Source organism: Camelus bactrianus, chromosome 20 (genome assembly GCF_048773025.1).
Source record: "Camelus bactrianus isolate YW-2024 breed Bactrian camel chromosome 20, ASM4877302v1, whole genome shotgun sequence".
Lineage (NCBI taxonomy): Eukaryota > Metazoa > Chordata > Mammalia > Artiodactyla > Camelidae > Camelus > Camelus bactrianus.
The window spans coordinates 21,958,399-21,982,372 of record NC_133558.1 but is presented as its reverse complement, the minus strand read 5'-3'; the positions used below and the strand labels follow the sequence as shown (position 1 = coordinate 21,982,372).

Sequence of the window (23,974 nt, the reverse complement as noted above, 5' to 3'; positions counted from 1 at the left end):
TGTCGATCACGTGCTCTGTGCATTTCTTTTTATATTTATGTTTTGTTGACTGATGCTTTACTGAGCTCGTGCAGGGTGCTGAGCTCTGATCTGGGCATACTGTGTACAGAGAGCCAAGAACAAGTCAGATAAGGATCGCCTGGCTCTCATGGACCTTGTGGTCTAGGCTATTCATCACTCTACCTCTGGCATCTACACAGTTATCTGGCTCAAATTTGGTGTTCAGTGTAATTGGTTGAATGGGTAAATGAGTGAGGTAATTCATACCTCAAAATATCTTTAGTATAACTATGGCCTTGATTATCTTGCTCTGTTTAGCCAGTTTTGCAGTGGTGAGAGAGACAGGGAGGAGATGAGAAGAATCCTCCCTCCCTAGAGTATACTCTGCTGTTGTCGGTCTGTGACACAGAGGAAACACTGGTAGGACCCTCACGGGCCTGGAGTCCGCCTGAGCTGTGTCCGTTTGTTTATTTCTGTTTTACAAATTGCCCAAGAAGATTCAGAATAACACCAGCAATGTAAGCAATATTAATGTGTGATTTTTTCTTTTTTACTCTTCAGGCTGGAGTAAAAGGGACATTGGGAAGATTAGTTGGAATTTTTGAGGTAAGCCTGTTAAAATCTTTGGTGCAATTGGTATCATATTAATAACCACATATACCTTTATCTTAGTCCATTCAGGCTGATGTAACAAAATAGCATAAACAGTAGAAATTGATTTCTCATAGTGGCTTATACACAGTAGAAATTGATTTCTCAAAGTTCAAGAAGCTAGAAATTCCGAGATCAAGGCGCCAGTGGATTCATTGTCTGCTTAGGACCCACTTCCTGGTTCATAGACAGCTGTTTCTCTCTGTTTTCTCACCTGGCAGAACAGGGAATGTCTCTGGGGCTTTTTTATAGGGGCACTGATTCCATTCATGAGGGTCTTCTGTCATAACCCAGTCACCTCCCTAAGGCCCCACCTCCTAACACCATTACCTTGGGGATAAGGATTTCAACATATGAATTTTGGGAAGATGTATGCATTGTCCACTGCAGTCTTAATCTAGGAAAGATGCCATCTTTGTTTCACTTTGTTTTCAAAACAGTGCAGTGTCAGCAGAGAATAACGCACTTTCTTTTTTAAAATCCCATGATCTCAAACAACTAGAATTATTTTTAAGAATTGCTTTTCCCATCCTTGCCTCTCTTCCTCTTCTCCAAAAATGTGAGGAGGCATAGACAAGTATAGAGGAGACAGATGGAAAATAGAAGATAAGTAGCTATAGCAAAAGAGAGAAGCAAGGACATAGGCTGGAGTTGAGATTTGAGAAAGAAGAAATGAGGGAATGAAGATGAGCAGGGTTAGTAGGAGAGGGGGAGATGTGTGACATAATCAGCTTACTTGCATTGATGGAGCCCCTGCCCATCCAGTCTCTTCCGTTCTGATGTTCTAGCAAGTTAAATTTACTTTGGTGCCTTTTTCTCAAGGGGTCCTGAATCCATCTCTCAGTATTCCTGAGAAGTTGCACTTCAGGGAAGAAGGAAAAAAGAGAGTGGTGAAGAGCACACCCTCAAATTCAAGTGTGGCATATTTTAAATAGGCCAGCTGGCATTATTTCATATCTGATTGTAGGACAATAAAAAGTAAAAGGAATCCTTGTGTCTGAGCTCTCTGGACTTATGCATAAGAGTGTGTTTCATTTATGTAACCTCAGCTCTGTAAGGAAAAACCCTTTACCCTTCTCTCTCTGCCCTTCAGAACCAGGAGAGGAAGCACAGAACGTATGTCTATGTGCTCATTGTCACGGAAGTGCTGGAAGACTGGGAAGACTCAGTTAACATTGGTAAGTCGGCCCCTGATAGCCTCCAAAGAGCTCCTCACACCAGCCCTTGCCATGCCATAGGTCATTACCCAGAACCACAAACAGGAGCCTGATAAAAGAAATAACAGGGGAAGGGTGTAGCTCAAGCAGTAGAGTGCATGCTTGGCATGCACGAGATCCTGGGTTCAATCCCTGGCACCTCCTCTAAAAATAAATAAGTAAACTTAATTACCTTCCCCGCCTAAATAAACAAACAAACAAACAAACAAACAAAACAAAACAAGAAATAACAGAAGGATGTGTTTAAACGGGCATGTCCATTTTTGAATTTGTGAAAGGTAGTATTTTGAAATGTTTAAAAGGAAGCCAAAGTTGGGTTGTACAAAGTCAACAGTTAGAAACATGGCTCATAAAAATAAAGCATGTTGTTTCTAAAACCAAATTAGATCCTTCTGAGCAGATAATTGATGAAGGCCTCCACAATGCGAGGCCTGCTGCTGGCAGCAAATCCCAGACGAGAACAAGACCTTGGCTGTTCCTTGTGATGCATATTCATATTGTTGGAGAAAACTGTTGGTTTGACGATGTGAGCCCCTCTCTCCAGAGTCATACAGTAGGTTCAGAGTAGTGAGAGTAGTTTCCAGTTATATTCATGTAACCCTTCGGGTACACCCAGCTTTCTCCTAAGGAATGGTTTCCTTTGATCTCAGATCATTATTGTGTGTATATCTTTTGAGCTAAAAATTGAGGTGATTAATGGTTGGCTCATGGTCTAATCTTTTAGCTCTGAAGGAAAGTATATTCTAGAAAAGTGTAATACTAATTTCTACTATAAATTGACAAACCAATAAAATTCACTTGCCAAACCCTCTCCCTTTATTGCTAGTATGTGCTTTGCCACCATGCCCATCACATTGTTGATCTGGATATTTCATAGCCCTTCAGCTTTTAATTGCTTTGTATTTAGTAAGAATGCAATAAGCTTAAGTATAGATAATTCAGCTGGGATGGGATGTATTAACAATAGATTCCTTGACAGCCAATGCTGGGGCCTGAAAAAGAGAGAGATCAGTGTGATGAGGCCCTGTCCTCAAAGTACACTGTCGGATGGGGGTCACACACTTGTAATACTGATTTTAAGGTACAATTACTATACTAATATCCAAATAAGCCTTGTACTACCACTTCTGAGAATTGACCCTAATGAAATGATCTAAAATATGGGGAATAAGTTTATAAGCCTTCCTTCAGATGAGCCTTCATCAGATGAAAAATTGGGTCTTGAATGTACAACTCAGCAAATGATAAGGTCCATTCATCTGATGGAATGTTGTGCAGCTGTTACACATACGCATTTGAAAGCTATATACCATGGGAAAGTGATTATGAAACTGTGTTAGTGAATGAAAACAGGGTATAAGATTAGATATACGCTAATTAGAGCTACATTCAAATAGAAATTTGAAATGAAAACAAAGATGAGGTACTGGTTTTCACCTTAAGAACTGGCAATGATAAAAAATCATTAACAGTACTGGCAGGAGTGTGGTGAGGCCAGCATCCTGACACACACAAGCAGGACTGGGGATCGGTACAGCCTTTCCGGAAAGCACTTTGACAGTATATATCACAAGCTCTGTAGAGTTCAAATGTTCTTTCTTATCATCTCAGTTCTAAGGATCTTTCCCTGAGAGTTTAAAAAAAAAAGATTTTTTGAATTGTAGCATTATTTATAATAAATAAATTTCAGACTAGTGATGTCTAATGATAGGGAAATTGTTAAATAAATGACATTACATCCATGCTAGATATTATGATGTAATAATGCAGCTATTAAATGGCATACTTTTTACAGCAGAGAAGAGTGCTTAAGAAACAATGTGAGGTAGAAAAGAAGCAATAACAACAACAACAACAATAATAATAATAATAATAATAATAATAATAATAATAATAATAATAAAAAAGCAACTCTTACAGCATGTACTCTGTACCAGCTGTTGTTCAAATGCTTTACACATTAACCCTCACAACAGACTTGTGAGATAGGTACTATTTATTATCTCTATTTTATAGATGAGGAAAGTGGGGCACAGAGAGGTTCAGTAACTTGCCCAAAGCTTCACAGCTCATTAGAGCCAGTGATATGATTGGAGCCCAGCATATTAGCTTCAGTGTCCATGTTCATAAGAACAACACTTCATCGGAGCCTCTGAGGATTCGGAGCACCTTAAAGCATGATCATAATTACAGTTGTTCAATTACTGTGTCTTTGCAAATAAGACGAAAGAAAAGCAAATGCAGTAAGGTATTGAGAGTGGTTATTTCTGGTTTATAAGATTATGGGTAATTATCTTATTCTTTATGCTTTCTTCCGTTTTCCCAATTTTAGCCCAATGATCTTTTGTTACTTTTGTAAGAAAAAAAAATAAAGGATTTTAAAACATGCATTTGAAAAAAAAATTAAGATACACTGAAAAGTTAATAGTAATTGTGTTGGGATTATTTTTTCCTCTTTTTTCTTTTCTTTTCTTTTTTTTTTTTTTCTTTAATGAAGGTACTGGGGGATTGAACCCAGGACCTTGTGCATGCTAAGCATGTGCTCTACCACTGAGCTATACCACCCCCTCTTCTTTTTTTAAAAAATATATTTTCTTTTTTGTAGCTATGTCACTCTTACACAAATTTTTTGAAATAAATAACTGATTACAAGTCAGCCATCCTGGCAGTTCTGGAAGCTGATGCTCATGTTGATTTTTGTAGGAGATGGGGGTGCTGGCGGGGCCTCAGGCACTTATGGACAAGCCAAGGAAGGCCCAGAGGCCCAGGAGCTCAAGAGGAAACCACTAGAAATGGTTTTCCTTGGAGGACAGGTTTCATACAATTACTATCAGCTCTTCAGTTTTCTTATTTCTTACCTATTTTCTGCATTAGGCAGTTGTGTAGTATTTTAAGCATATAAGCTGCTTGTATTACCCCTGTAAGAAAAGAAAACAAGAAAAAATATAATACATCTTTTTTTGATTTTGGTAACCATGATGATCACTTTCTAATGTATAGAAATAGGGAATCACTATGTTGTGCACCTGAAACTAACATAGTGTAGGTTAATTGTACTTCAGTTTTAAAAAGAAAAATATTGATAACTGTTGCTTCCATGTTTTTTCCTACATTTCCTCAAAAAGTTATAAGATCAGAAGCCTTCCATTGCTTCCTTTTTGTACTGATTTCTTTTTCTCCCTGCGTCCACAGGAAGGAAGAGGGAATGGTTTAAAATAGAGGATGCCATCAAAGTGCTGCAGTATCACAAACCAGTGCAGGCGTCATATTTTGAAACGTTGAGGCAAGGCTACTCAGCCAACAATGGCACCCCGGTTGTGGCCACCACATACTCAGTTTCTGCTCAGAGCTCAATGCCAGGCATCAGATGACTGAAGACTTCCTGTAAGAGAAATGGAAATTGGAAACTAGACTGAAGTGCAGATCTTCCCTCTCACCCTTGCTCTTTTCACCTCTCCTCACAGGCCTCCTCTTTCAAATAAGGCATGATGGGCAGCAGAGAAAGGGCTTATTGATATTGTTGCTGTTTGGTGTTAAGTGATGGGGCTTTTTTTTTTTCTCTTTTTATTGAGGGGGCGGGGGTTGGGTATGTAATTTGTAAGTACTTTTGTGCATGATCTGTCTCCCTTTTCACACCCCTAAAAGTCTCTGAAGAGGCAAACAGCCTTTCCTCTGCCTTGGATTCTGAAGTGTCCCTGTTTGTCTCATCCCAGTCCTGGCCAGATATTTTTCTTTGATTTTTAATTTTTTTTATTAAAAGATACCAATATGAGATGAAATCTTTCAAGAACTTGTATAATGTGTGTTAAGTCCAGTAGGTTGGTCACTTTTACTGCAGGACACATTTATCTACACATTATATACTGGGCATATAATATGTAAATAAATGACTTTTAGAAGAGGAATTTAACCATTTAATTTTTCAAGGTTTTTTGTTGTTGTTGTTGTTGTTATTTTTTTTAATTTGGGGTGTTTCTCAAGTGGAGAGCCTCACAATTTACTTTTTTGTTTTTGATGCTAGTGGCTAGGTAAGTTTCCCTGTCCTCTCTCTTTTCCCCAGTCATTGACTATAGTTATGTAGGGTACGGGAAGAGTTTATTAGCAACCTTCATAGTGCTCCCAGGACTCATGGCCTTCTCTTCTCGAAGCTGTATTTCCATGCCAAGAAAGAAACAGGAAGAAACATATTTTCTTTTTTATTACCAAGCCAGGAGCAAATGGCCTCAGCTCAGATCTGGAGAAACAATGATAGAAATTGAATTCCTCCCTACATGTTGACAATAGGGATTTGAACTGGATTCTTGGGATTATTATCTAAAAAACTGGAGCATCGAGCACTGTTTCTATCCTGCTGGTTTGGAATTTTTTCCGTAATGCTATTTATCGCTGACAGCGGCCTCTCTCTTTGTGCGTACATGCCTTACACCGTGTTGAACTGGATATTGTCCTTGTGCTCTGAAGCATCCAACTGTACTTGGCAAGTGCAGCTGTACAGTCCTGTCCCTGTTCTGGGTAACCATGTTAAGTTCCTGAAAAGTACACAGGAGGAAAATTCAGGTGTTTGCTTGTCTTTGTAATGTTACAGCATTTGTAATTGCACCATGGAGCATGCTCAGAAATACTAAATTTGTCTCCCACGGGGATGTGAAAGGTCCATCTTCCGCTGAGAAGTGGTATGGGAGAATGCTTAATCATTTACTAGAACAGCTACGTAATGCATTGGCCCACTGCAAACTGTCTTGTTGGTTTTTGATACAGATTTGATGCTGGCTTCATTTGCCAATTATGTTGTTTAGTTGGGAAGTAAGCAGAAAAGGGTCTTGAGACAGGAGGGGGAGGGTGGGGAGGGGGGCAGCACTGATCAGTCCCTGGCTTGGGACAGGAGTTTGTTGCTATACTCTTAAGTGGCATCTCCTTTGTCAAAGCATAGCCAAGATGTGAAATTAAAATTGTAGTTCTCTTTATTTAAAAATTCTAATAAATACTCAAACTTTGAAAAGCTTTTGCTCTTCCCTCCCTAAAAGAAATGTATGTATCTGGTAGGCCTGTGTCATTTAGTGTTCATTTTGGCTGACATCAGTTGATGAACTTTAATTTTTTACGATCTGTTCTCAGTTTGCATCTTTTCTCCCAGTCTTGAAATACGGAGCCAAAAAGCAGTGCTGGCAGTTTCCTTAGGATACCGTTCTACCTCTGGGAAAGGAATTCTATCCCCAAGCAAGGGTCCCAGTAGATAGAAAGCACCATGGGATTGGAGTCTAAATGCCAACTCACTGCACATGTCCTACTTAAAAACGAACACACTGCTGCTTATTGCCTGGTTTAGAGCATTCCAAGATTCTGTCCAAATAAGTAAAGGGGAAAATTAAATGAATTCAAGCACTAAACGGAATCCCCAAAACACATTCTTCCAAATAAATTCTACCTTTATGACGTGAATTGAAAGTGCTTTGCAGGAAAACAGTCAGTACTTCTGAAATAGGAACTGCAATGTTAGTAGTTTGTGCGTTTTTTAATGAAGATACTTTCACTGGATGAGTGTAACAGTACACTACCCTACCATGTCCAGTTTGCATAGTTGTTGGTGTCTTTGGATCAGGAAAGTGAACTGTGCCAAGAAGTATTTTTCAGTGACGTGAATAGATCTATTAATGCACTTAACTGGGGAGATTGTGCTGATGCTTTCTTAACTGACAAAAGGAGACTTTGTCCAACACCAGAATTGTTGAAACTGGTGCCATGTTCTGTTACACTAGGATTCTGATGAGCTGCAGTTGGTGTTTTTCCCTCCCTGGCGCCATAAACATCATGGCTGTCTTTACTGATGTGTGGTCACAACCCTTTTGTGATAGATTACTCAGATGCAAGGTTGCAGTAACTTTGTATTTCCCCCAAAGAAAGCAAGGAGAAACAAAAGAAAGCACAAAGTTTACCCTACTTGCAGAATATTTCACCGACACTGATTTGCCATTAACTCTGCAAGTATTCGGCTTTTTCAGGCTTGACAGAAACAGGTTCCTGTGTTCATGACAGATATAAAGTCTCTTTCTCACAGTAAATTTGCACGTCTTAGATTCTGGTTGTTACCAGAGTGTCCATCAGAATCCACCATACTCAGGATAGAGAAGGATAGCAATGGATTTTTTAAATTAAAATTTGTTTTTTTGGACCAGGACTGTGTGTGTGCGCGTGCGTGTATGGAAGAGAAAGAGAAGGGCTACCTGGAATCAGCTGTGTTAGATTTTTTGGTAGTCTCTCAGAACAGTTCAGCCCATGAAACAGGAGTCTTGACTTTTCTCATAGCAAACCTAACCAGATGGAAAAGTTAACGAATTGACTGTGTTTTATTTTTACAAGTGTCTGCTGCCCCATCTGCCCTGCATGGAGAGGGTTTCCTCACTGCTGAGTCTGAGCTGAGGCCATCTGGAGAGATCAAAGAGTGTGGGAGGATCACCCCCTCTGAGGCCAAGGAGGGCCTAGAAGGTGGCTTCACAGCAGGATTTCCGCCCTCCACACTGCAATGGAAGTGTGTGGAAAGGGAGGCACTTGAGGCCTTGCTTCCTGCAGCCTCTGGGGAGCAGAATGGGTCACTGCCCTCCGGGAGCGTTTGCGGTTTTGCAAATGTGTTGCCACATAGTCTCTGCCTTCATAGCAGAGAAATATTTTCTGTTTTGATGTTAGAAGTCAGCCCATGTAAAGTCTCTTAGACTTGCTTAGAAGAAAAAAGTCACCTTTTGTTTTTAGAATTCTAGAAGGAATAGTTCCCCACAGAACTGTGCTTCCTCTTTCTCCTTCCCCTTTCTCTTCTCCACATATGGTGCTCGTTGGGGGCTCTTCCTAAACCTCTTCAACCAGAGGAGTAATCGGTCTTCTCTTGGACCTGGGTGTGTGTTGCACACATTATACTTAACATACTTGTCATTTCCATCTAGTGCTGTGTTAATGCCTTTGTTGGTTTCCCCAGCTGATCTGTTTTTAAAAAACAGCTTAGCCCGAGCCATATGTTTTTAGTTTATAAAAAAGACTTAATAACTACAATGTGATTTTTGCCACAACTGTGTGATTTTTATTTCTGAAATGTTCTCAAAGCCGTCCTACTTGAGAGTAGATTTAGAATTAGAAGAAATACCTGGAAAGCCTCCACAGTGGAATGAATTTTTGCTTTTAAGAGAAGTAAGAGTTAGCTATAATTGATAGTATAGCTTCATCTTTGTCCCAACTGCATTTCAGAAGATAATCCACATCTTTGCAGAAAACTAGGAGACATGCAAGACAGTCAACTCAGGCAGCTCTGGGGAGAGGAGATTATTTAGCAATGATTAAATAATGTAGATGATTCTTCTAGTTCTTATTCTTGAAGACTCAAGAGAAGTCAGACCTGAGGCCACGCAGTGTGTTCTGCCCAGTTGGGGCGGCATTCTTACCTTCTGAGCCCTGCTGGGATGAAACCTATTTCCCCAAGTCTGTGGGAGACTTCCAGGTTGTGCAGCTATTACTGTTAGTGGCCTCATCCTTGTTCCATCAGGGCACCCACCTCACTTGGAGTAGGTGGGAAAGCATCCCAGAGTCAGCCTCTGTGTTCTGGGGTGAGCCTTGCAGCAGACCGCACTGTCCAGAAAAGCTGTGTTTTCCATGTCGCCCTAGACTTCACCTAAAGCGGTGAGACATTTGAGATTTTCAGATAAATTGTGAACTGCTAAGCACGGCTGCATTCTATAAAAGATACTGCATTGGGTGACTTGAGGCCACCTCAGGTCCTAGGAACCTGGAGATTTTAGGCAGACTCTCCTTTGAAGGCCAAAAGCCTTCCGCCCCTGCCTCTGAAAGGGCAGCTTCACATTTTGACAGTGTTTTTACACTAGCTGATAACCTTTTAGGGGTGTGAGAAGCCTAATCAGGACATCTAAAAAAATACCTCTCTCCCTCAGATTAATCAAATAGTTTGTCCTCCTAACCCTTAAAAATTAATAAAAAGAGAAAGAATCTCATTTGGTGTTGATATGAACTGAGACTAGTAGTCACATGATTTGATTTTATGTGTCTGCAACAGGAAGCTTTCTAAGTGAAAAAGGTGTCTCTCCCCTAAAGCTTTGTTTATAGTGATGATTTGGTGAGCTTGAGCTTGTCTTAGAAAGTGAGACTGTCCACCTGGCAAGGGGAGCATAAAGGGAAGCCACATTAACTCAGAATTCAGCACAGTGGAGGGACTCTGCTGAAGAAGGAGGTGCTTTTGGCTAAAAAAGCAAGATTAATACCTAGAAGGTGGCGAGTCACTGCTTCTGTTCCTCTAGCTATCAGTTGTTTAATTAAATACTCTAGGTCTCCTTTGGTTTACATTCCCAGTTCTTAACCCCAAACAGGGGCCACTAGAACACCAAAAAAGGCATTTAAACCCCTGATACAAAGACAGCAATATTGCCATTTTTCCCAGATTCATCACCATTTGATGTGCCACCCATCGTTTCACCCCCACTGCAGCCAGGCCAGATGTGAAGATTCCCCAAATCGTTGAGTTGGGGAACATAAATTCTGGTTCTGGAACAAATTACCTATTAAATTGCTTACAGTCTGTTTTCTGGGGGGTGCACCTTTCAGGGAGCATTTCAAGAATAAAGTAAAATCACTCTTCTGGGCTTGGGGTCCCAGCCATGTATTTAGATCAAAATCTTAAGTCTTTGGAACTCCTTAGGAAAAAAGCAAGATGCCTCAATCCTGAAGCTGGGCCCTGAGATTGTACTCCCCTCTCTGTAGTGTGGAGTGGAGTGTCCTACCTTCAGGAAATCTTTTTTCTAGTGAGATTGCCTATAAATCTCTATGGGAAGTAATACTGATACGAACCTGTCTCTCTGAATACTTTTGTGCTAAATTGAAAATGTTAACCTAAAGCAGCAATAGATCCATGTAGCCTCATTCACCTTGTCACTGACCCATTGGGAGAAAAAGAAAAAAAAAATAGCATTTCAGGGTTAAACCTTGGTCTGTGTCCTCTGTTTGTTGTGGAGAAAATATGTCACTAGTAAGTGATTCAGAGAAGACACCTAGTTGTGGTTACTTGGTTCCAGCTGCATAACAGATAGGAGTTATGTCAGGGACGGTTGAGACTGACACCCAGAACCAGAACAGATGGGGCTGCTCCACATAGAGCCTCCATAGGGGGCAGGCAGGTGGAAGTGAGGTCTTGGAGAGCTTCCGAAGCACTGAGGGGAGGGCAGGACTTAGAGGTCCTTTGCTCAGCGAGCAGGTGGCTTGCATTCCTCTCAAGGACGTGAAGGATTCAGAAGGGAGCAGTAGGCATCTAGGCCATGGTGCGCAGACACAAAACCTGCCCTTTTACCTCCTCCCTCGTGACTGGGGCATTTTTTGCTCAGAATCCAAGGGGACACTCCTCCAAGATCTAATTTGCTTCAGGTATTTTGCTTATTTAGTCTCTGAGCACCTCATGCTTTCACTCACCCTTGGTTGGACATAAATGTGCTGCTCAAAGTGCAAGTTCATGAGTGAGTCAAGGGCCCAGCAGTTATATAGTGTTGCAGTTCATAGTTAGAAGAACAGTTAGTCCACTCTGTTGTAAAAGAGATACAGGATGTGGTGTAGTTTCATAAATGTCTGATCTGTTTTTATTGTTTCATGTTCTGAAAACTTTCAAACTGGTTTATAATCAAAGGAAAGGTTGGTGGTTAGAATAAGTAAAGTATCAGTGTATCTGCCAGTTTGCCATGTGTCTAAGGAAGTTAGGAGCATATGAGGATGTTGGGAGCCATTGTAAAAGTAAAGCAGGTGTCTCCGGCCACCTAAGTGTATCAGAGAGAGGAGATGGAAGCCCATTAGTAGCATCTTTATACTTATTCTTGTGTAAAGAGCCCAGTGTATTTCAGGGTCCTTTCTCCCACCCTGTCCCCTCTTCAGGGTAGGGGATGGGCTCTGAGGAAGCACAAGGCCCTAGTTCTGTTTGCTAAGCTGTAGGGTATGATCTCCAAACAGCAAAAGGCTTATTTGAGGGGTTTCCTCACCATGATCACCTCCACTCCACTCATCTACCATCAGCATCAGAAGGGTTAAAATCCCTGGGGCCATTCCAGTTCTAAAACAGATGAACTAAGGGTGCTTCCTCCCCTGTCGCTAGTGTATCACCCAGGTGCAGTTTCCCTTTGGCCAAGTTCAACAGGTATTTCCAGGGAAACCTTTGGATGGAGGCAAAGTAGCCAAGATGTATTGAGTTTAACTTTTTCTGAGAGACAGAAATCTCTGTCCCTTCCCCCTCATGCCCATACATTTTAACTGAGGCTTAAATGGCCAAGTGTCCAGAACTGGGACAGAGAGCCAGGGGCCCATGCACCAGGGACCAGTACCCTGGGGATCATACAGACTTAAACTAGACAGCTGTGATCCCAGCAGAACTGCTGCTGTCTCCTTCTGTCAGGACCACCCAGAAAAGCAAACAACTTAGCCTTGCCAGGGTTAGGTCACCTAGTCCCTCGATGACCATTCTACAGACTGATAAGGTATCACCTGGTCAGGCAATGTGCTTTGTATTTGTAGAAAGTGGAACAACCAGTGGGATGAGTACACATATCCTTGGAGAAGGTGTTAGAAATAACCCCGAATGAGCTAAAAAAAACTGGGGGATCCGAGGAATGGCGCTTGTGTGGAAGGAGGGTTGGTTGTGGTCCTTTAACCTCTTGGGGCCTGGTGCTGCGTTGTGAAATCAGGGTTTGGAATAATGTTGCCCTTACCCCAATGTGTAGTGCTCGAGGACTTAGGAACTACCAACCCACAGGTGCGTGGTCTTGTTTTCCATGTTTTAGTTTCTAAAACAGGCTTGGTTGATATTGCGTGGAAAATCAAGTTTTCCTTCCTGCCCACTTGGAGCCACCTGCCCAGGCCTGGCTTCTTCCCCATTCTCTCCCAGCACTTGTAAGGAAGGCCTTCAGAGTGCTCTTAGGAGCTAAGGGGAGTGGAATTGGTCCAGGGAAGGTGAAAGGACATTGTGTTTTCCTGTGTCCTTTTCTCAAGGAGAAAGTTCTTAGGCTTCCTTCACACCTCTCTTTCCCATGGGTACAGTTGGGTTGTGGAGGAGGGCTGGAAAGAAAACCCAGGTATGGGTCGAAGACATGCACAGAAGATAAGAAAGAGTCCCACTTTCCCCTCTTCAATACAGGGCAGCCACATGTAACCATTCCCCTTACTAAAGCATCCCCTTATGTGGTGCCGGCAACAGAGGACAGACAGACCCCTCTCCTGTAGTCTAGATAGCGCTTTGGTACTCCCCCTAAAGTTCCACCACCCCCATATCTCACTCCTTTTTGTAAAAACAAATGCTTAAACCTGTGAGTGTGCTATTCCTTTCTATATGTTAATCAGTTTCTTTCCACTTGAGCTGTGTGGGAGGGAAGGGCATTGGAATTGTAGGTTGTAATATTGTGCCAACCAATAAAAGCCAATATTTCACACACATCCCTGCTTAATGTCTGGTCTCTTCTTTCTAGAAGTTTTCCTCAAGTCTTTTGCATCAGTTTTTTTTTTTTTAACCCCCACTTTCTGCTGGATTTTTAGGAGTTGCTCCAGAGGTCAAAGGTAGCCCTGTGGAAGATTTGGCTGTTCAGGGAATTCAAAAGAGGAAAGAAGTGGAGAGGCCCAGGAAGGCAATGAGAGTCAGCGTTGTTTCTTCTGGCCAGCACTGCTGCCAGATGCCAGGGAGCCCCTGGCAGACACCAGTGCACAGTGCTGAGGAGGAGGCCTGTCCCTCAGCCAGAGAGGTTTCACTCGGAGCCCCCAGGGGCATGAGGGTACAGATGTGAGCCACACTTAGGACAACAAGAGAACACAATAGGAGGTAGCTTTCCTGTGTGGAAGCAGGAGTTGGGCGTGGTGGAGTCAGGAAGGGCTGGAGCACCATTTTGAAGATGTGCACTGGTGGGAATTGCAAGCAGAGAACAGGCAGAGCATCGTCAGTGGGAAAGCAACATTAAGTGAGCTGTGTCCCCCAGGCCGAAGACAGGTGACAAGCATTTTGAAATGAATATGATAAAAAATAAATCATGATGAGGCCAAATTCTGGAAAACCCCAAAAGCCAGGCCAAGGAGTTTGGCTGCATACACGTGAAGTGTGCTTGAACAAGGCAGTCATGTAAAATCAGCCATGTTTGGAGAGGAGGCAGCAGGAGAAGTTGGAAAGGAGCTATCTGGAAGCTTGTGATATAGGCCATACAGACTCAGGGAGTGGACCTGGGATGAAGAGACGGATAGAGAAGAATAAAAGGTGGTGTATCAGAATCAGATAAACATGTTCTCCACTGAGAGCAGCTGGCCTCTCTCGGACTCTGGTAGCATCACCAGTAGCCAAGTTTTGAAAGCCAAGAAACCTGATGTGGTCCGTGTACCCAAGAGTCAGTACCAGGAGAAGACTCACATGAACCTAACTCATACAAGACTGAAGTGTCTGTTCCTGGATGACAGTTGGCTTGTCTACTATACGTTGATAAAGTTACCTGGTTAGTGCACCGGCTGTCTGTGTGGGTAGCCAAAAATAAGCACAAAGTTGGTTGCCTGATGACTTCATTCTGCCACAGGACAAATTTCCTATCAGCTGGTGAGGGCACCCTTTCCTCCTCAAACTGATTCTGCAGGCCTCCTTTATCCTATGATGATCACCCTTCCTTCCTCTATTAAAGGATTCTTTCTTTCGCCAGATTTAATGTTGTGTTATGAGCAATGAGATTATAAATGCTGTTGCGAGTAATATACTCAGGAAACCACCAATGGCCATCTCTAAACGGGCTCTGGGGTTCCAGAAACTCCCCATTTGCCCATGTCAGATCATGGTGGGCTGTTCTGTAGGTGGCCCATGAGCATCACACTCAACTACAAGTTGGTTGTTCTTCATTCTCAGAGGGTAAATGCAAGCTTTGGATTATCTTGCTGAAGCCCAGTCTCCCAATAGTCTGCAGGACTTGTGGCAAGAGAGCGAGAGGGAAATCTCAAGAGGCCCCAAAACTGAGCATGAGTAACAGGAAATTAGCCCAAATTTATTATGTTACTCTGAGGTGGCAGCCTTGACAATCCAAGCCAGACTGAGTTGGCAGAATTCCTGCTCAAACCCCAGTCATGCTGTCTCCCATCCTCTCTGCAGACCTGGTAATCATGCCCAAGAAAGCACTGTTGTTATAAACCATGAATTTGTTTGCTTTCTGGTTTCAGACACATTTGAGGTGTGAAAGTTCTGTTTTATCTTCTTGGTCTTGTGACACCCAGCTAACATCTCAGCATATGCGGATGCAGCCATGAGGCTCCATGTTCTATGTCCTGAATTCCAGCAATGTGCTAAACTCAGGACGTGCAGTCCTCACAGAGACACCTGCTTGGATGACAGATGGCATGCAGTGGAAGAGATGACAGCCGGGGGAGGTAAGTCACTGGAGGTGAGGTGGGAGGGGCTGATGGATAGAACCTGGACAGGAGGACCATGGAAGAGTGGGATGAGTAATGGATTCAGAAAAGGGACAGAGAAAGGACAGACTGCCTGCTCTAACAGAAGGTGTGAGCATTGGAATTATTCCAGAGTTCAGATCTCAGCTCAGCTGTTGACAAGTTGTGTCATCTTGAACAGGTTACCATCTATGTTCCTTCCTATTCAGTGGGAGAGAAGTCTACTCTGTGGGCTTGTGAGTGTTAAATAAGTGAAGGAGTGTATGTGATGCCAGAGTTGGTGTGTGATCATTATATGGCGGCTGGGAGTGAATACCTGTTTGGGAAATGCCAAGGGCTGTGCTGAGTTCACTAAGTCAACTCAAAACAGACACAAGTAATCACAATACAAAGTGACAAATGCAGTTAAAAAAAATAATAAAAAGGCGGAGAGAGTGACTGACTCTTTCACAGAGGAACTACCATCTGAAAGGATTCGTGAGGGTGAAGGAATTCTCAGCCAAGGGACAGCATGTGCAAGGGTACTGTGCTCGGGTAACAGCGAGTTTGCTGGGGCTGGAACATGATAATGATAGTGGGGTGGGAGGAGAGAGATGCAGGAGGAGCCACAGGAAGGGTCAGCTGGGGTCAGGTGGCTGTTTGAACTTTACTCTGCATGACTGAGAAGCCAACAAAGGTTTTAAAACAGCAGTGACTGCATCAGGTTGGGCATTTGGGGAAGATGATACTACTACATACTGAGTGCTCCTTGGTTGTGTTCCAGGCCTTAATGGCAGGCGGAGTGTTCTCTGCTTTACAATTAGTCTTTGCCATCCTTGTGACATATAGGAACTTTGGTCATCACCTTTGTATGGTAAAGGAAATGGAGGCCTAGGGAAGCAAACTCCTTTTTAAAAGAATTGGACAAATTAATTCTAAAAATCATAGGGTAAAATGCCAAGGTTGTCTAAGACAGTTTTGAAAAACTACAAGGAAAAACACGGGACTACAAGGGAAGGCTTGTATTCCATCGGTATCAAGACTTAATATAAAGATACAGTAACTGAAACAACGTGATAAAAGAGAATAGCTACAGAGAAATGAATTAGGAAACTGAATAGAACAGGGGACCAAAGAAACAGACCTATGCTTGTGTGGGAATGTGGTAAGAGCCAGAGGAAATATGCACCTGGGTGGGGAAAGGTTTGGTTCTTCAGTGTGTGGTGTTGGAACAATTGGCTAGCTAAATGAAAAAATAAATAAATAAAACTAGATTCCTACCTCACATCCTACAATGGAAATAAATTCTCCATGTGTAAGATAAGTCATAAAACTTTTAAAAGAAAATATAGAAGTTAAGCAATATATTCAAGGTCAGATAGGTAACAAATGGAAGAACTGTAGTCAAACCTAAGTGGTCTGACTCCAGAACCTGCCCTCTTATCCACTCAGTAATATTCTCCCCTGGTCCCTTCAGAGTGTAAGATGGACCAGAGCAAGCAGAAACTGAAGGCAGGGAGGTGGTGGATGAAGGCTGAATTTGCATCTGGTCCCCAAACACCTGATCTGAAGGGTTGCTGGGGAGGCAGAAGGAGAGATGTCCTTGTGATATCACCATCGCTCAGTTAACAGGTTGGGCACTGAAGATGTACCAAGACACTGTCAGGTCCGTGTGAAAGATTCCATCAGGAACTCAGTGAACATTAATTGCGGGTGTATGGGCAGTTGTGACACTTGGGTAGCTGTGAAGAGGATAAAAATAAGACGACAGTGGTGAATCATTGCATGGTAGGGCTGGAAGGATTTTAGAGATCATCTAGTCCAATCCTCTCATTTTACAGATTGAGAAGTAGGCATAGTGAGAAGAGACTTTTCACCAGTATTCTAGTTTAGAACTCTGAGCAAAGAATACAGATCTCTGGCCATGCTGGAAGTAGCCAGCTCTTTTGGCTCTGTTGAGTGTTCTTTTCTGTATGTCGTATCTTTTTGTTCCTCAATCCTTCCAGTACTGTCTTCTTTTGTGTTTGATTTTTTTCCCTAGTGTACAATTTTTATTTTTATCTTCATTTCCTTTTCCATATATTTCCTACTTGTTTTCACAGTGGTTACCTTGAAGATTACAGTTAACATCTAAGATTAACAGCTGATTTATCATCATAAACCATGGAGGCCTGGAACCAGTAGGTGATATATTTAAAGAACTGACAGAAAAGAAAACAAAACACCTGTCAACCAATAATTCTATATCCAGAAAAACTGTCCTTCAAAATTAAGAAGTTCAGACATTCTCAGATAAACAAACACTAACAGAATTTGCTACTATTAGACCTGCCCTACAAGAAATGCTAAAGGGAGTCCTTCAGACTGAAACAGAAAGACACTAGATGATAACTCAAAGCCATATAAAGAAAAAGATCACTGCTAAATATAAAAGACAGTCTTGTATTTGGGATATGTAACTCCTCTTTTTTGTTTCTTACATGATTAAAAAGACATGCATAAAACTAATTATAAATCTGTTAACATGTACACAATATATAAAGATGAATTTGTAACAATAACAGTGTAAAGGGGGCATGGAATTGGATAGGAGGCACTAATGTATACTATTAAAGCGAAGATGGTATCAACCATCAATTCAACCTAGATTGGTATACATTTATCTATTTCTTCTTAAGCCTACTTTGGTAATTTGTGTCTTTCCATGTATTCTCCATTTCAACTAAGTTGTTGAATTTACTGTTCCTAATATTCCCTTATTATTCTTTTATTATCTATAGACTCTGTTGGCATGTTACTTCTCTCATTCCTAATATTGGTGATTTGTATTGTCTCTCTTTTTTTCCTCTGATGACTCTGGGTAGAGGTTTATTAGTTTTGTTGATGTTCTCAAGAAGCAGCTTTTGGTTTCACTGATTTTTCTGCTTTCTATTTCATGGATTTCTGCATTGATTTTTGTTATTTTCTTCTGTATGCTTTGGTTTCAGGTGGAAGCTGAGGTCATTGACATATCTTTCTTTTTTACAAATACATATTTATTGTTATAAATTTCTCTAATAGAATATTCCACAAATCCCAATATGTTACATACTTATTTTCATTCAATTCAAACTAATTCCTGATTATTCTTTGATCCAGAGGTGTGTTACTCATTTTCTAAATATTTGGCGATTTTCCAAGGACCTTTTTTCTTTCTGCTTTCTAATATAATTCCACTGTGATCAGAAAACATACTTCATTTGACTTGAATCCTTTTTAATTTATTGAGGCTTGTTTTATGGCTCAGAATATGATCTATCTTGATAAATGTTCTATGTACACTTAAGAATATGTATTTTACTACTGTTAGGTGGAATATCCTATGAATGTCAATCTACAGTATTCTATAAAAGTCAAGTTGGTTGATAGTGTTGTTCTAGACTACTATTTCCTAGCTGATTATTTGCTTGTTTTATCAACTATTGAGAGAGCAGTATTGAAATCTCTGACTAAAACTTTTTTTCTTTCAGTTCTATCAGTTTTTATTTCATATATTTTGAAGCCCTCTTTGAATTAATATTTTAATATGAACATTTAGGACATATGAACATTTAGGTTTGTTATGTCCTCAATTAATTAGCCTCTGTCATTATGAACTGATCTTTTTTTAATCCCTGGTAATAATCTCTGTTCTGAAATCAAGTGTCTGATACTATAGTGCTCACAGCCTTGTTTTGAAACATGGTGTATCTTTCCCATTCTTTTTTCTTTTTCCCTATTAGAGTCTTTATATTCAAAATACATTTCTTGGCAGCATATAATTGGGTCTTACTTTTTTATCCATTCTGACAATCTCTGCCTTTCAATTGGGTTGTTCAGACTATTTACATTTAATTTGATTATTGATATAGTTAGGTTTCCATTTATCATCCTATTTGTTTTCTAGTTGTCTCATCTGTTCTTTGTTTCTTTTTTTCTCTTTTTCTGCCTTGTTTTGGATTACTTGAGAATTTTTTTTATCACATTTTATCTCTTTTATTGGCTTATCAGCTATACCAATGTTATATTATTAGTTGCTTTAGGGTTTATAGTACGTAGATTTAACTTACCACAGTTGATCTTATCACAGGAACAAAACAGGCCTCAAATGCAGCCCCAGAGCAGCAGCTAGCACACCAGAAGAGGGGCCCACCCATCATCCCATTCTTCCCTACCAATGCTAATCACACCAAGGGCCTTGGGAAGTCATCACACTGCTCAGGGCTTCAGCTTACTCATTTGTAAACTGAGGTCATCCCATATGCCCTGCCTGTCTTGGAAGGGTGTTCTGTCTGAGGAGTAAAGGAAATCAAAACATGCTGAGTCTCTGACACTGAGACCCCGTGCCTTTCCACACACTGGCCCTGCCAATGCAACCACTAGGCCTGCTCCTAGGACCACTAGACCCTCAAGATATGTGGTTGGAAGTCCTGAGGATGCAAAGTTTGGGTGTGGTGGGCAGCTGAAGGGCCTGGGCTTTAAAACCAATTACCTGATCCCTACTTCCTTGCAAGGTGAGGGAGGCCCTGCCTGAGGAGGTGCCTCCTCCCTCTGCCCTCAGCTCTAGTAGAAGCCTGGGAGAGGTGGTCTCCCTACTCTCCAGACTCAAAAGCCTGGGAACACCAGGAAGTCTACGTGGAGCCTCCAGACCCAAGCTTTTCTCTCATTCCTTTCCCTTTATCTGATTTCCCCACTACAGTCAGATGATGGTGTCTGAAGGCAAGGGGCCAGAGTTTCCACTTGCTCTCTGGTCCCTAACTGGCTCATCTCTGCACCAGACCTGCTCTCATCTAACCACCTCTGTAAAGACTTGAGGAAACCGAGGCCTGACCAGACCAAGTCTCAACCATGTCTGTGCCATTGGTTGCCTCTGGCAAGAATAGGGCGACCCACACCACCCCTGTATCTCCAGTAGCACTTGAGGACCCAGGTGGGCCTCAACTTGATTCACCTGCCACAATCCTTATTTTCATGGGTGTTTTCCATTACCCGCCAATCTATTGTTTTCCCAATTACATGTGATTTTGGTGAGGGGTAAGAGGGTGTAATACAAAGCTATACACAAACAATTTGAGGTAACTGTAGATTTACCTGCAGTTGTAATAAATAACTAGAGACCTCTGGTACATTTTGCCTAGCTTCTCCCAATGCTAACGTTTGTAAAACTATAGTAAAATATTCACAACTAGGATATTGATACTGGTAAATCCAGCAATCTTATTCAAATTTCTCCACTAAGTGTGTGACATCTTAATTATCAGACCATGAAAGCTTGGACCTAAGCTTACCTACTTAGCAAGTTACTTATGACCCAGAGGGACTTTACCCACTGCTCTGTCTGTGCCCCCAAAAACCTGAAAGAGGTTAACAGGAAATTTAACGTTCAGGGTATGCTATGTGCTAGGCCCTACCCATGTCAGTGTTTAATCTTTATAGCAGCCTGTTTTACCGACGTTAAAACTGAGGCGCAGAGAGGGTGGCTGGATGAGTGGACCCGAAGTCCAAGGGCTGGACAGGCGCTACCCCAGGCCTGCCTACTCTACCCGCTGAGCCCAGCACAGAGGGCCACTATGCGTTGCTAGGAGGTCTGGAGGCCTCAGCAAACACTAATGGAACCTTTGTGCGTCCTGGGCTAAACGTTAGGACGTGAGCGGTCTCCAACTAGACAGGCAAGCTAGGCAGACGCCAGGCCTCTCCCTGGAATGTGAGCACCCAAGCGCGGGCACTCAGCTGGGGTCCGCCCGGGGAACGCCGGGAAACCGCTCGCGCCCCTCCCCTCCCCTCCTCTCCCCTCCCCTCCCGGCGCGCTGTCCTCCCCTCGCTGCGCAGCCCTCGGCTGCCCCCTGCCGTCGCAGCGTGGACCCTGCAGCCTAGGTCATCTCCGTCTTCTCTCCGCCCGCCCCCCGCCTCTGGATTGGCTGCTCCAGAAGTCTCTAGGCCATCCGCCTTCCGCCATCAGATTGGTTGCACCCTGATACTGTGGCCCCGCCTATTTCCCCGGGTCCTTTGATCACGCGCCTGCCGGCTCTTCCGGGGCCCGGGAGCCAACCGAGGGCGTTCCTGTCCGGGGCTGCAGCGGCGGGAGGTAAGGCATGGCCGGGTTGGATGGGCTGCAGAGCGCTGGCCCAGGTCCACGCCTCGGGATGTCGGGATTCCAGGATGCCCGGGCCCCTCTGCGCTCCCCCCAAAACCCCCTCCCCTGGACTGAACCTCCCAGCGTCGTGGGAACTACCTCTCGCTCGCCATTGCTGATTTGCATCCTAGGAACGCCTATCACCCTCTCTACCTCGGCATGTCCCCTCGACCATGGGACGGTGTGCATGCTACAGAGCAAGCCTGGAGCCCCCACGGGCACCGGGACAGGTAGCTCATACCTTGCCCTCTGATGGAAACCCAGGCGAACCGAGGTCAAGGACCTCGGGGCATCTGTGTGCAGCCACCCGTGGACAGTCTCCTTGGATCTGTCATGAGAGCTGACCATCTCCACCTCTGCCTGTCATCCCAGACCAGGAGGGGAGGGACCTGGGCGGAGCCCCAAGTGGGGACAAGAGGGAGGTGACATCACCTCACAGATGAAATCCAGCCCTGCCCACTTGTGTCCATCCTGGCACGTGAGACCAATGAGGGAGATGGTGCCCAAGTTTTATGTCTGGAGTGACACCAGAGACAAAGAGGGCGTAGGGCCTATAGCCTGAATTGGATCTGGACTAGATGGGCCCCTTCAGATACTCCTACCTCACCCCTGGGCTGCAGTGCAGGACCCTCATATTTTAACCTTATCTCCCTCATTTTGCTCCACTGGATAGCTGCAGGCAGCCCAGTGCCCCAGGAGGCTGGGACAGGAGCTGGGAACCTACATCTAACCTTTCCCCAGAAATTGTATTTGCAAATACTTGGCCAGCACCTGAGCTGAACTTCACCCTGATTTGGGGATAGAAGCTAGACAGGACTCAGGCCCTGGGTATGGGCCTCCTTTTGGTGCCCTTTACACCCAGGATTTGCTGAGAGTCACTGGAGGGTTAAACTCAGCACATTGACCTGGAAGATCACTCATCCCAGTGCCTGACCTAAGTTTTCATACATTACCAGCTCTTAGGGAGGGATTCATAGCCTGAATGTCACCCTGGGTGAAATTGACAACCTCCTTCCTCCTCCCCAGGGAGCCCAGTGGAGGCGCCCTCCCGAGGCAGTACTGCCCATGCTGACTACCCAGCCCTCCGGCTGCCGATGTCATGAGTAACACCACAGTGCCCAATGCCCCCCAGGCCAACAGCGACTCCATGGTGGGCTATGTGTTGGGGCCTTTCTTCCTCATCACCCTGGTCGGGGTGGTGGTGGCTGTGGTAAGGAGCCCCCACATACACACCCACAATTTTGCTGGGTGGGCCTGGTCCTGCCTGCACACAGCCTCTCAGCTGTCCTACTGTTAGGGGAGAGGAGGGTGTGGAGGTGGGTCCCTCTCTTGTGGGCCATCCTGGGCTCAGCAGTCTCCACAGTCCTGTGTCTCTGTTACAGGTAATGTATGTCCAGAAGAAAAAGCGGTGAGTGTCCCCGACCCCAGTGCTACCTCTCCCTCATTCTGCTTAAATTTCTTCCCGTAAGATCTGAGTTCCCTGCATACAAGTAAGATGCCCCTTGGCCATTCTGATACAAGCCTGAAATTCCCTACACTCCATTGTTATGTATTCCTGCCCAGACTCGTATTCTTAGAGCTGTAGTGTACCCTAAAAGGCAGACTGGAAGTGCCCCTGAACAGGGGGAGTAGAGATAGGGCAATCAGGTGTTTGAAGAAGGGAATGGGCCCCGGCCTGAGCCCCCTCCCATGCTCCCCAGGGTGGACCGGCTTCGCCATCACCTGCTCCCCATGTATAGCTACGACCCTGCTGAGGAGCTCCACGAGGCTGAGCAGGAGCTACTCTCCGACATGGGAGACCCCAAGGTGAGCACTCGGGACAGGGAGAATCAGCAGAGGTGGGTCTACTATGTTCATACTCACCCCTGAAGCCTGAGCCTGTTTCTGCTCTCAGCCCTCCGCATGTGGGCCAAGCCTAGTGAGGTGCCTCCTCCAAGGTTGTGACTCCCAAGGCCAGAGCCCAGCCCTGTGGCATGGTCTCCTCTCACAGGTGGTCCATGGCTGGCAAAGTGGCTACCAGCACAAGCGGATACCCTTGCTGGATGTCAAGACATGACCTGATCCCCTTACCCTGATCTTCAGAACCATGGGGTCCAGAGCCCTATAGCCTGTTGCTTCTCTTCCCCCACCCCCACCCCAATTGCATCCTCTCAGCTCCCGCCTCTTAGTTACTGGGTCTCTCCTCCTCCATCCCCAGCAGCACCCATTTCCTAAGCCCTGCATATAGCAGTCATCAGCCCCTGCTATCACTTAACTCCCCGCCAGGCCTTTGGCCCTTTGTGGGCTGAGCCTGCCAGCCACTCCCGGGCGCTGATAGGAACTTTTCCTTCTGCGGTGGAAGGGTGGCTGGAAGGGAAGCTTTGCCCTTTCCTTGGGCACTGTCTCTAACGCCCCCTGACCTGGCTTTGGAGCTGTTTCCAGGGTTACAGGGCCTGATGTATAGTATTCAGTATATATATTTTGTAAATAAAATGTTTTGTGGCTAGGGGTATGGCTGATTTCTTCAAGAGGAGCTTAAGTTACCTTCCCAGGAGCTGACTCTAGTGCTTTT

At 43.9% G+C, this 23,974-nt stretch overlaps 2 protein-coding genes across 3 annotated transcripts in view; both read left to right on the top strand.

Annotated features, from left to right (window-relative positions):
* NUDT3 (nudix hydrolase 3) overlaps positions 1–13,322 on the top strand; it is an 89,250-nt gene extending 75,928 nt beyond the window's left edge. Inside the window, exons 3-5 of the mRNA XM_074348510.1 lie at positions 562–606; positions 1,745–1,829; positions 5,061–13,322. Coding sequence (XP_074204611.1) covers positions 562–606; positions 1,745–1,829; positions 5,061–5,239 — 309 coding nt within the window. The 3' untranslated portion in view covers positions 5,240–13,322. The remainder of the gene's footprint in view (positions 1–561; positions 607–1,744; positions 1,830–5,060) is intronic.
* Positions 13,323–21,224: 7,902 nt separating this feature from the next.
* SMIM29 (small integral membrane protein 29) lies at positions 21,225–23,908 on the top strand. Of its 2 annotated transcripts, XM_045512225.2 has the most exons (6): positions 21,322–21,375; positions 21,555–21,653; positions 22,450–22,633; positions 22,806–22,831; positions 23,124–23,229; positions 23,414–23,908. In XM_045512225.2, exons 3-6 carry the CDS (start codon positions 22,523–22,525, stop codon positions 23,477–23,479), a joined length of 309 nt encoding a protein of 102 aa, XP_045368181.1. In that variant the 5' UTR covers positions 21,322–21,375; positions 21,555–21,653; positions 22,450–22,522; the 3' UTR covers positions 23,480–23,908. The 2 variants fall into 2 exon arrangements, with proteins under 2 accessions (XP_010947361.1, XP_045368181.1); XM_010949059.3 differs by lacking the exon at positions 21,555–21,653 and having other exon boundaries at positions 21,225–21,375.
* Positions 23,909–23,974: the final 66 nt, after the last annotated feature.